Source organism: Lactuca saligna, chromosome 1, assembly GCF_052625555.1.
Source record: "Lactuca saligna cultivar CGN05327 chromosome 1, ASM5262555v1, whole genome shotgun sequence".
In the NCBI taxonomy this organism is placed as follows: domain Eukaryota; kingdom Viridiplantae; phylum Streptophyta; class Magnoliopsida; order Asterales; family Asteraceae; genus Lactuca; species Lactuca saligna.
The window spans coordinates 140242099-140256103 of NC_136417.1; the positions used below are offsets into that span (position 1 = coordinate 140242099).

The 14005-nt window shown below is 31.9% G+C and overlaps 1 protein-coding gene across 1 annotated transcript; it reads right to left on the reverse strand.

Annotated features, from left to right (window-relative positions):
• Window positions 1-10064: 10064 nt before the first annotated feature.
• On the reverse strand, window positions 10065-13999 carry LOC145012136 (uncharacterized). Its single transcript, XM_078970920.1, has 2 exons — window positions 13049-13999; window positions 10065-10229 (listed from the first exon to the last, which is right to left on the reverse strand). Exons 1-2 carry the CDS (start codon window positions 13997-13999, stop codon window positions 10065-10067), a joined length of 1116 nt encoding a protein of 371 aa, XP_078827046.1.
• Window positions 14000-14005: the final 6 nt, after the last annotated feature.

The window sequence follows — 14005 nt, forward strand, 5'->3', positions numbered from 1 at the left end:
TTTTTAGCTTTAAAATGACTACTTGCACATCTCCATACAATTTTTCTACAATTTATGGTGATTTTTACAAAACTACCTATCATTTCAAACAACAATCCGGACCAGTCTGTGATTATGGACATTTTCACCCAAGTTGGAGGTCATTAAAAATCGTGATAAAAATTATGAGTAAACTAGACACAGTTTGTGAACTCTCAGAATTTACGGATCTAGTTTTCAACTTCGTATGATTTTTCTATTATTTTTCCAAAACAGTGCAGAAAAGCTAAAGTTAGCCAACAACATATAAATATCATAACACTTTGTATTATGTTGAGCAAAGTGTATAATCATAAGTTCTAATTATTGAATGTGTTCTTTGTTATTTTATCATCATGAACTGAAACTAAGTCAATAGTAATAAATATTATGCATTCATTTTAGAACAATTATAATAAACTATAAAAAGTATAGTTTGATAAATTCATAACACTAATACATTTCCATAAAAGAGTTCATACATATTACATACATTTTAGATAAACTATAATAGGTATAGTTTATGATACATCACTCAACACACTCGTACAGAAAGGGTACATTCATACAGAAAAGATTTATATTCACACACATTTCACGTAAACTTGTTAACCTATAGTTTGATAAATTCATAACACTAATACATTTCCATAAATGAGTTCATACATATTACATACATTTTAGATAAACTATAATAGGTATAGTTTATGATACATCACTCAACACACTCGTACAGAAAGGGTACATTCATACAGAAAAGATTTATATTCACACACATTTCACGTAAACTTGTTAACCTATATTGTGAGACTCTCTCTCTCTCTCTCTCTCTCTCTCTCCCCGTACGTCCGAGTGCGGGATATAATTCCTGGTAGTTATAATCAGAATCTCCTTGAGGGAGAACGTGATACTTGTATATAGATCTATATTGGGTTTGACACCCCACACCTTCCTGCTAGCTACAGTGGGATCTGCAGGTCTACGGGTGACAAATGTCATTTCAGTTTTCGCGACGCCTGAGAACGTCGTGGCAGGTTCACATAGTCATAGTATGATTATAGCGACTCACATAGGGGTATAACAATCCATAAGTTTACGGGATTTTATTTTTAAAACCTAAATGAGTTTTTATGTCGATTTAAAATCACTTTTTATCTCTATGAGTACAGGTATTACTGTACACTTTTGGTTTTGGTAGTTACGACTACACATCATTTGAAACCACATTTATACCTTTAAGTATGGTCAATACTTGTTATTACTCGGTCCTCTAATTTAGGACTACATATATATAAAGTATTAACAAACATGAGAACATACAGAAATTTCATTTAATTCAAACGCGTCCATGTCCATTTAAGTACATAACATTTTCTATTAATAAGAAAGGTTACTTATACATTTTGGTCTTCGGTCATAAGACTACATTACACAGATTTCAAAGAAAATATAGGATTTTCTGGATACATACTCTAATGCTTTTACAAGGAAAACGGTTTACTTTTCTAACGAAATCTCTTATGAACTCACCAACCTTTGTGTTGACACTTTTCAAAACTACTTGTATTCTCAGGAATTCAGTGAAAACAGGAAATCAACAACGTTTTGAGGATGGGACGATAAATCGTCAAACAGTTCATTTTGTATCATAATGTAATTGATGTGAATCATGTAAACATGTGCTTTGATGTAACGTTTTCAATTATATTTGTGTTGGTTGTATTTACTTTGAGCACTATTATACTCATTGTTGTGATACTCTACATGAAGTCCTCCACCCCCGGACGTTTCCGCCATCCTTGGTTTGGGGGTGTGACAATATATATATATATATATATATATATATATATATATATATATATATATATATATGTATGTATGTATGTATGTATGTATGTATGTATATATGTATGTATGTATGTATGTATGTATGTATATATCCTCCTAATCTTGTTCCTATAAATTCTTCTACCCAATTAAATAATGACATGTGTCATATTATGTAACACCCTATTTCTGGTATGTGATCTAAATAAAGTAATTTTCAATTCTTAAGGGGTACTCGACGAGTCTGTAGCCCAACTCGTCGAGTAGAGACGGGTTTGGCACGCATTTTAAGTTGGCTACTCGACGAGTCCATATTCTTGGACTCGGTGAGTCTGCCAGTCTGGATGACACCCTAATTTCAAGGATTTGCACCTTATTTAAACAACATTATACGCCCCAAACCAGCCTCCATCACCCTCAGAACGTCCCTTACTAAACCCTAGCCTCCCTTTAAGCATTCTTGGAGTATTTCTCATTTTGTGAAGGATTTTGGTGCATTTTGAAGTTAGAAGAATAAGAGAGAAGAAGGGTTTTCAAGAGGAGCAAAGAATATCTGAGTTTATTGTGTCATTCCAGTTTCCATTAAGGTATAAAGCTCGAATCTTTGCTTGTCATCATGTAGATCTCCTTAAAATCTTGCTACTGTTGTTTTTGAGCCATTTTCTAGACTTTGAGGTCGATTTAAGGGTAGTAAGATGAATGGGTTTCAGATCTAAGCATTTCACGACTCCTTAAGCTCAACGTTGACACCTTTACTGAGCTAAACACCCATTCCAAACCTATATCTCCTCTTTTAGCTCTTTATTGGGCATTTTAGCTTCTTATGAGCATGCATGAACGTAAAGTTAGAAACTTTACATGTGAAGTCAGTCCTAGGAACCCAAATCTATGAATTGGATGCATTGGAATTGAGCAAAATCGACTATATAGTAATGGCATGCTTGGGACTCGACGAGTCGAGTTGCGAGTCCCCGATTTGAGAGTTTAGGGTGAATCAGTGAGTGGGAATGGAGTTGGTGAGTTAGAGTTCAGATCTAGTGGTGGAAAGACTCGACGAGTCTACGCCCTGACTCGGCGAGTCCGGTAAACTCAAAGTTGACTTTGACTAGGGGTAAAATAGTCATTTTACCATGAGGACAGTTATCAATACCTGATCTAGTGTTTTTAGGATTTTTAGCCGGAGACTTCCGAAGCAGTAATCAACCAGTTTTAGAGTCAGTATCTCAGCAGCTAGTGTTACGAGGTAAGTTTTCCTTCCAGTAGGAACGGGTCTACGACCACAATACCGACTCGTCTAGTTAGCAGTAGTTCCGGACTTCGGTCTGATGCATTAGTTCAGTGTGCATGATGTCTTTGTGATTCAAGCATGTCCTTGTGTTATGTGTTTCGGACTTCGGTTCGATGCAGTATGCAGTATATGTGTTCATGCTAGTTGATATGTTTATGTTATGCTATGTTCAGTCAGTTCCGGACTTCGGTCCGATGCAGTTAGTTTCAAACTTCGGTCCGATGCAAGGGACGGGGTCCCAGTTCGTTCTGGACTTCGATCTGATGCATTGGGCAAGACCCAATAGTTGTTTATATGTTATTGTATGGTATGTGGTAGTTTGGGGGAGCTCACTAAGCTTCGTGCTTACAGTTTCAGTTTTGGTTTCAAGTACTTCTGATAGCAAATGGAAGAGCTCGGGTTTATGGCATCGCACACACCACAACTTCAGTTTTATCATGGGAGTTTTATTCATATATTTTGATATGATTGATATAGTTTTTGTTTTTGCACACTTACTATGACTTTTGAGTTACTTATTCCATAGTTCTTATTATATATGACATTCGATAATGTGATTTTTAGTAATATGAAAACAAAATTTTTGGATCGTATTTTGGGTCGTTTCATATTAATATATTAAAATATCATTAAATTAACATTAAATGTTACACATGTCACTATTTCATTGGGTAGAAAGATTTGTAAGAATAAAAAGTAGCAGGATATTTAATTTTTAACACACACACACACACACACACACACACACATATATATATATATATATAGAGAGAGAGAGAGAGGGAGTGAGAGAGAGATAGGTTCAAATGTTTTTAGCAATTATTGTGTGCCTAAATGCACCAATGAGAATTCAAGAAATAATAAATAATTAAATAAATTGTTTAAGGGTAAATTAGTAATATTACATATATGTATTAATTAATATCCAAATTTAACCATTGGTATCCCTTTTTTTGAGGGATCAACTTTTTTTAACGTATTAAAACCCTAGACACCGAGTTACACCTCAAAGGAAATCGATATCTCCTCCAAATCGCCTCTGTTCTCGTTATTGTGATTGCCGCCGTACACCAACACCAAAATGGTCGTAAGGGATTGCAACAAGGTTTTATCCTTCTTCTTCTTCGTTATATAAAACTCTTTGAAATTCAAGAGTCGGAAGCCCACTGTAATTGTAAGTAAAATAGTTTAATTTCATTCGGTTCCAATCTCAATTCTGTTCAATAAGGCGTCGGCATTTTTTTTGGTTTTGGAATCACAAAAGTAGCAACACTGTGTATCGTTGTGTGTCCAAAGGGGATCCCAAAACCACATTTATTTTGTTTGCGGTGGAATCATACATGAACGACAACAATTTTTTTTTTGAATTGCTACTTTTAATCAATCCATAAAAAAGATATTCCATTTTTTTGGTTCATAATAATGAACAGTAATTAAACACACGAAAGTCAAAAAAAATTATCTCTTTATATATCAAATCTAGTTGTTGTTTAAGGAGAATATTCTTTAAATTAATCTCACAAATTTTCATGGTTTCATCACATATACTAATAAAATAAACTATTTGTCAATGTATTCTACAGAATACTAACTTTGTAGGAAAATCAAATATGTAAATAAAGTGTATTCTATTAGAATTTAATTTTATATAAATGTATTCTGTTAGAATGTTTGAGAATAATTGTCAACAACAAGTACATCCTGTCAGAATTTATTGTAATTTATTCTCTTAGAATGCATTGAATTTTTTAATTTTTGAAACTAATTATGTTATCTTTGTGGATTTAGGTTTTGAAGAGGCTAACATTGATGTGGAGAAGGAAGAAAACATAGAGAACAAGAGTGTATTATACCATAATGTGTTATGCTACAATGTATAAAGTGTTGCTAAAAACTAATATTCTATCAGAATAGATTAGTGTTTTTGTTAGATTGTGATGTTTTTTTTTCTTTCAGAATGTTGTTATTATTCAATGAATTACAATCATACAATGTAATTATTTGGATATTATTAGTTCAAGAATTGATTTTGTGTATTCTTTTTAGAATGTATTTATTAGTTTATGGTTAACATTCTGTCATTCTGACAGAATAAAATCGAAAAATATATTTACTAGTTTATGGTTAACATTCTATCATTCTGATAGAATAAAATCGAATTTTTAATTTTGAATTAATTTAAAATATTCAGATTTTTAAAAATAAAGGAATTAATTATCCCTAAAAATCCGAAAATTTCCTTTTTTAATATAGGTTAATTGACTAAAATGCCCTTATGCTGAAATTTGTGTGATTATATGGTATATGTTATCCTATTCTACTATCATAGACCCTCAGATCATTACCTTTGATTATATTCCATCCGATGGTCCAGATCTGTGCATTCTGACACACAATAGTTACTAGAAACAAAATAACCTAAATAAAAAAAGTTAAGAATGTGAGAATCATTCTCATCAATCATTGATTTTTGCCGCAAAATCCTTCAACGTACCAGCATAACTGAGAAAGGAATAGATATATGTTTTCCTACAAAACATGTTTCCTTAAACTATGTTAATCATTACCTTAATATATACACAAAAACATAGGTTATATATATATATATATATATATATATATATATATATATATATATATATAACTTTTAAGGAGCCATTTTTGTCGAAAAATAATTTTAAATATATCAAGATTCATAATATTTTGAGTAAATTACTGAAATGGTCCCTGTGGTTTAGGTAAAATTGTGTGTTTAGTCCCTAACTTTGTTTTTGCACTCGTACAGTCCTCAAGGTTTCATTTTATTACGCGCCTAGTCCCTATTGACGTTTTCTGTCACTCTTCTCCGTTAAGTATCTCATTTGACTGGCACACTAAGGGTATATTCGTCCTTTTACACATGGCGCCTAAATGGATGTGGCAAACGTTTCTTATATCTTCCCGACCATCTTTCTCGTTTACATTACAGATACCACTTCTATCAACTAAATCACTTAGAAAACCCTAACCTACTCAATTTCAATCAAGATTTCCTAAAGGCAACAATGGTGGGGTGGAGGATTCGAGCAGACATGGCGGAAATAGACGTTGGACGAGTTTACAGCAAGTATTTTTGTTTTTAATACTCTCATCTAAATCAAAAACTCTCAAAACCTAAGCTTCATTCCCGTTCTCGCAGGTGGTAATCCGTCATTCTTCTCGATTAAACTGTTTTATAATGGAGTTTTTACAAAGTTTCCTGGAAGGAGATACATAAAGGGAAAAGTAAAGTATGTTGATTTATTGGACATTGACGAGTTCTCTGTTCATGATATTGATGAAATGATGGACATCCTTGGTTGCGTAGAGGAAGGTAAGCTATTGTATTATCACTTCAAAAGACCATTATCGGATTTGACACTGGTTTGTTTGCTTTGGCTTGTGATAGTGATATTAACCACTTGAGGACATATGTGGAGAAACATAAACTCATTGAAGTTTATACAGAGCATGGTAAGACAATGTTGAAGACGTATTTAATGTCCCCTAACCCAATAAAGTTAGGATTGAGGAAATTATTGAACCCCCTGCATGTTCTAAAAGGCTTTTCTTAGAATGGAAGACATCAACAACAGGGGATTGTAGTGGTTCTACCATACCAGAAGTTAACCAATGTGGAAAATCCCCAAATGAACCTCAATTTCAAACACAAGGTTTTGATCAAGACTTTGATCATTGTGAAAACCCTCTAAATGACTTTGATCAAGACATAACTTCATTTGTACAAGACTTTACTGCATTTGTACAAGATGAGGTCAATCAAAGTGAGGACATGGGAGTACATGGTGATGATTTGACTGACAGTGAAGATAGTGACTTCCTATTAGACGAGGATAACATGATTGAGGAGCCTGACATAGATATGAAAGAATTTTTCTCGAACATTGACCAAAATGCAAAATGGATGGGTGACAATGGAGGGTTAAGTATGAATGTAGAATATGGTAAGGAAGATGAACAAATCGAGGTGCTTAACAATGACATATTGATATATGAGTCATCATCCAATGAGGAGGGGGGATAAAAGTAGAAGAAAGTCAATTAAAGCAATACAGGAGGCTGAAGAAAACAGTGAAGCGCGTGTTAGTGATCCCTTTTACTTGTATCAGAGTTTTGGTTCATCTGAAGAGTTGAAAAACAAAATAAAACAACATGCTGTCGAGACTAGAAGAGAGATTGTCATAATTAAAAATGACAAAAATAGGGTAAGGGCCGTTTGTAAAGGTAGTATACCAGACCTTATTGAAGTAGGTGTTGGTGGGCCTGTTGAAGAAAGGAAGTGCTCGTGGGTCCTATATGCAAGCAAGTGGAGTAACGATGCAGATTGGGAGGTTCGTATGTATGAAAAAAAACATGTATGTCTACAAACGAGGAGTGTGAAAGCATGTACTTACAAGTTTTTATCCAAGAAAATTATGCAACAGGTGGAAAGTAACCCAACAATTCCTACAAGAGCTTTACAAGAACAACTCCAATGCCAATACCAATGTGACATTTCGAAGATGAAGGTATTTCGGGCAAAAACCGAGGCAAATATTCATGTGAGAGGTAATTATGCAGGCCAATACTTTATACTAAGAGACTATGTTTTGGAACTTCAAACACGAAACCCAAACACCACCGTGAAAATTGAAGTTGAAACTGAACCCAATCCCCACTGTGAATCAAGAATATTCAAGCGGATATACATATGATTAGGGTCATTGAAGAAGGGTTTTGCAGCTGGAAAACAAGATTATATTGGTTTGGATGGGTCTTTTATGAAGGGTCCTTATCCAGGAACAGTCCTCACTGCAGTGGTAAGTTAACAATTTTTTTTTCTCATCTATTTTTAATGTTTTTTATTACTAACTTAATATTTGTATTTAGGGTCTTAATGGAAACAACTGTACCTATCCTTTGGCACACGCTGTAGTAGAGGCCGAAAACATAAATTCGTGGACTTGGTTTTTAAATTGTTTGGGTGATGACCTAGAGTTGCATAGTAACTCCAACTTTACATTTATATCTGATAGACAGAAGGTGATATATTCCTACAAGAATTACATTTATAACTACACATGTATAATTCATTTTCATTTTATTTATGTTTTTATTTGGTAGGGATTGTTGCATGCAGTAGGTACACTTTTTCCATGTGCAGAACATAGGTTTTGTCTACGCCATATCCACGAAAACATGAAAACACAGTGGAGGGGAAGGGTCTTTCAGGACACGTTATGGAATTGTGCAACTGTAACAACTGTGCAAGAATTTCACCATGCAATGGAAGAGTTCAAGAAATTGAACAATGATTGCTATGAATGGGTTAAATCTATTCCACCTCAGCACTGGGCTAGGTCACACTTCATAGGTTTGTATCCTTTTTACTTGATATACCTTCATTTTTGTTAGTTAGTAAAATATGTTAGCTTAAACTTCAATTGTAATGCAGGGAGGGCACATTGTGATGGTCTTCTAAATCATTTGTGTGAGTCTCTTAATAGTCAACTTCAAAAAGCACGTGAACAACCGATCATCACTTGTCTAGAATCCATTAGAGAGTACCTAATGGTAAGGATAGTCACAGTGCAAAAGGTAATTGATAAGGCATCTGGACCTTTGACTCCAACTGCAACAACTGTATTGGAAAAAATAAAAAATGAGGCATCACAATGTATTGGTGTGTTTTGTGGGAATGGTAAATACCAAGTTGTTGGACCATGCATGGACCAGTGTGTTGTTGACATGGTTCAACACACATGTTCTTGTAGGAAATGGGAACTCACTGGCATCCCATGTAAGCATGCAATAGTTGCAATATGGGATATGAGAAAAAACAACAAAGATGTAGGGTTGCATGAATCATGGGTTCATCCCACTTACTGGCTCAAAACATGGAAGGAAATGTATTCCGTCAAGATTGAACCTATTAATGGAAGAAGAATGTGGGAAAAATATCCTTGCCTTACCACATTGCTACCTCCTAAACATCATGTCCCTATTGGAAGACCAAAAAAGAAACGAAAGAAGTCTGATGTGGAAGATTCGGTGAAGGGGAATAGTGCTTCAAGGAAAAATAAATCTGTGACATGTTCGAAATGCAAAAATAATGGTCATAATGCTAGAAGTTGCAAAGGTCAGAAAGCAAATGGTACTGGGAAGGTAGATGGTGTAGGGAAGAAAGCAGATGGTGATGGGAAGAAAAAAATGGTTATGGGAAGAAGAAAGCAGTTGGTGCTGGGAAGAAACCAAATGGTGCTGGGAAGAAGAAAGCAGTTGATGCTGGGAAGAAACCAAATGGTGCTGGAAAGAAAGGAAAGAATGTTGTTTGAAGAAGTATTTTCTAGTATTTCTGTTGCTTAATGTATTAGCTTTTGGAACTTCTATCTTTTGTTGCTTAATGTCTTAGTTTTAACTGTTAACAATTACTATAATTACCTTGTATCTTTTGGAACTTGTATCTTTTGTAAGGGTATAACCGCATGGTAATTAGATATGATGGTTGTTTCTAAAGTTGGTCAGATTGCTGCACTTATTGACATTTAAGTTCATACCAATTTCTACATTTAAATGGATATAATTGTCACTGATTGATGGTTTTGATTTAAATTAGTACAAATAGAATAAACATGTGTTACATTTTGATCAGTTAAACCTTTTTCTTGCACAATACTAATTGTATTAAGCACTAAAAACATCAGAGATAATTGTTTTCAATTCTGACATACCATCAACATAACATTTTGATCAGTTAACCCTTTTTCTTGCAAAATACCAATTCTATTAAGCACTAAATAAATACATGGAGATAATTGTTTTCAAATCCTACAGACCATCAACATAATTGTCAATTCCCACAAAATAAAGTAAAAGCCTTGTAAATTACATTGACTAAATTACATCGACTAAATTACAGCTTGTAAATTAGGATCGCCACAAAAAAAGCCCAACTGAAGAGTAATAGCATCCTCAACTTCAAATTCTGATCTTCAAGCTTTGATAGAAGTGAAAGGTCAGCTCTTGCATGATCAGACTCATCTTCATCAACCCAGCCAACAAAACTACAAGTTGTTACCTGAAAATTTGATATTTTTTCCTTCGTCAAAGGTTTTTTTTTACTAATGGGGCTCAATTAACAAGTTACCTTGTTGGTACAAGCATAGAATCGTCGTCCAGGGTTCTTCTTCGTCGTTGATGTTCGTATTACAGTTGGGTGACCACAACTGCAATTTCGTGCCATTAGGGTTCTTACTATTGTTTTGTTGTTGCAGAGAAGAAGAAAAAAGATGGAGAAAGATGAAGTGAAAGTAATTAGAATAGAGAGAGAGAAACACATTATACAACCTTCAAAAAGGGTTTTCAAATAAAAGGACGAATATACCCTTAGTGTGCCAGTCACGTGAGATACTTAACGGAGAAGAGTGACAGGAAACGTCAATAGGGACTAGGTGCGTAATAAAATGAAACCTTGAGGACTGTACGAGTGCAAAAACAAAGTTAGGGACTAAACACACAATTTTACCTAAACCACAGGGATCATTTCAGTAATTTACTCTAATATTTTATTCGCTATAAATGGACATCCATATTGATATATTTTAAGATAAAATAATTTTTTTATAGTTTCAGCTCTCGTTATTCATATATAAATAAAAATACATCAGATTTTTACTGTAATACATTCGTTATTCAGTTATGAATAAAAAGTTTGATTACTCTTTTTATAGTTTAAACATCATTCATATATGAATATAATATATAATAAACTCTTTACAGTTTACATCAACTTTTGCCACATGTTATATTCACATATGAATAAAACATGTATTAGTCTTCATCACAATATTCATATATGAAATACGCATTTATCATATTTTTGTTAAAGTTCATTTGTTATTTATATATGAATACGTAGCCAAATTTGCAAAAGACTTCGTCTTTTATAAAAATACTACTTATTCATATTCAAATAACAAATGAACTGTAACAAAAATCTAAAAATAATCTATTTATATATGAATATAACATATGATGGCAACTAATACACACTTTATTCATATATAAATATAACATGTTACGAAAGATGATATAAAAAAATATATTTTAGGTAAGAAAACTTTATTACGTATTATAATTATATATGAATGATACTTAAACTATAAAAACGTTAAAATACGTTTTATTCATAAGTGAATAACGAATATACTGTAATAAAAATCTGATATGTCTTTATTCAGTTATAAATAACGAGAGCTGAATCTGTAAAAAAATAATTTTTTTATTTTATCTTAAAACTATATCAATATGAGTGTTTATCTATAGAGAATAAAAAAAATATGAATTTTGATATATTTAAAATAATTTTTTTGATAAAATAGCTTTCTACAAATAAAAAACAAAAATAAAAAGTTTTTGTATATATATATATATATTAATGTAATGATTAGCAAATTTGAAGGAAACATTTTTGTTGGAAAACACATATGTATCTGTTATCCACTTCTGTTGGTATGTCTAAGTGTTTTGCAACAAAATAAACATGTAGTTGAAAACGATTCTCTCATTCTCAATTTTTTTTCTCAATTGGACCCTCATATATATATATATATATATATATATATATATATATATATATATATATATATATATATATATATATATATATATATATATATATATAAATGAAACCTAAAAAATAAAATGTGTTAGTTTTTCAGAATGTGTCTTTGACACATGATATTTTTCTATTATTTTTATTATTTTCTTTTTAGGTAACAAATCAAATTCAATTCAAATTTTGAAAATACAAAATCATATCCTAATATCATTATTGTATTTATTTTGCTTAACAAAGTAATTCCTAATTACTTATAATCGATAATATCTTGGTTTTTTTTTAACATTTATTATTTTTTATCTATATAAAATTTTTAAATATAATGACCGTGGTTTCAAAAGATTATAACTTAGTGTGTGTGTGTATATATATATATATATATATATATATATATATATACACTCTAATAAATGAAGTTTTTTTTTTGCCACTTGTCATATTCTCATTCAATTTGCCACATGTAATTTTATGGTAATTTTAAATTAATTTTTATTCCACTTGTCATTTTATGTTTTTTCTATTTTATTAAATGTCAAATGTAATTTAAATCTAATAATAAATGCATATCAATTTCATTAATGAACTTTCCTTCTAATTACAAAATTACTAAATTAAAGTTTCATAATTTCCTTTATTTATTTATCTAAATTATTTGTTTAAATTTAAAAGATAAAAAAAACACTTTAATTTTTATAATTCAATTCTCATTTTTCTTATAAATTAAAACTTATCAAATATTTTGAATTTTATATTAATTTATTTTAAATAAACCCATGTGATACATGGATCTCACACCTAGTGTGTGTGTGTGTGTATATATATATATATATATATATATATATATATATATATATACACACACTAGGTTTAAACCCGTGGAAATCCACGGGTGATAAATTGAAATATAATTATAGTTTTTAATTTGTAACAAAAAAAAGATATGAAAGTTTAGAAAAAATGAAGAATAGTGATATTAGCATTAATATGAATAAGTCAAATACAATAAAGTTGTAAAAATTAATTAATTAATATGATAGATGAAGTACGATACAAGAAAAGTAAATAAAAGATGGTAGAAAAGTAAATAAAAGATGGTAGAAAAGCATTGTTTATAAATTCCCAAAAACTTCCTTATAAACGATATTGGAAGTTTTATTTGTTAGACTACCATCCTTATCTAAAATTAACAATTTTAATCCGTCCCTACTTTGGACTCTAGATAAAGCAACATACAATTGGCCATGTGAAAACACGGGATGTTTGAGAAACAAACCAACCTTGGATAATGACTGTCCCTGACTCTTATTAATGGTCATTGCAAAACATACAACCAATGGAAACTGTCTTCTTCGAAATTTGAATGGAATTTTCTTTTCTGATGGAGTTAGAGACATTCTTGGAATAAAAGTGTGGTTTCCAATATTAGTTCCAGATATGATACGTGCCTCAATAACACGTTTGCCCAATGAAATCACCTGGAGTCTTGTTCCATTACACAAGCCGTTTTTCTGATCAATATTTCTCTGCAACATAACTGGAACACCGATTTTTAAAACTAACTTATGGTTTGGTAAACCTGATACTTTCAGACCATTTAAAACATCAGGTGAATATAAATTTGCATCAAATTGATCATGGAGAAATTCAGATTGGCATATACTATCTGAACTTAAGTATTCAACCTCATCTCCTGGAAATTTCAATAGCAAACGATCGTTTATTTCTTGAACCACTTCGTTCTTTGGAGCAAGTATTGCTCTTTCTTGAAAATAGCTTGTATTGTTGTACTTTTCCAAAATCGAAGGATATACAAACTCGATTAATGAACCTATAGGATCATGTGCATCATTAATGAGAATATCATCTGGAATATCAATAACCGTTTCTCCATCGTTGATACCACCAAGTTTGCCTTCTCCTATATCCAACAACCAATTTGCAAAATCTCCGATTTTTTCTATATCAGATTGATCCCTTCCAACACTTAGTCTCATGTTTTTTGTTAATTTATGGATCTTGCAATGTTGCCATAAATATGAAGAACTTAACGAAGCATTAACAATGTTTTGTCTACTTCCACCTAGAATAACAGGTAAGATCTGTCTAAAATCTCCTCCAAAAACAATAACTTTCCCTCCAAACGGAATATCTGAGTTGCTAGAATTTTCAGACTTGAATACATCTTTCAAACTTCGATCTAAAGCTTCAAATGCGTGCTTGTGGACCATAGGAGC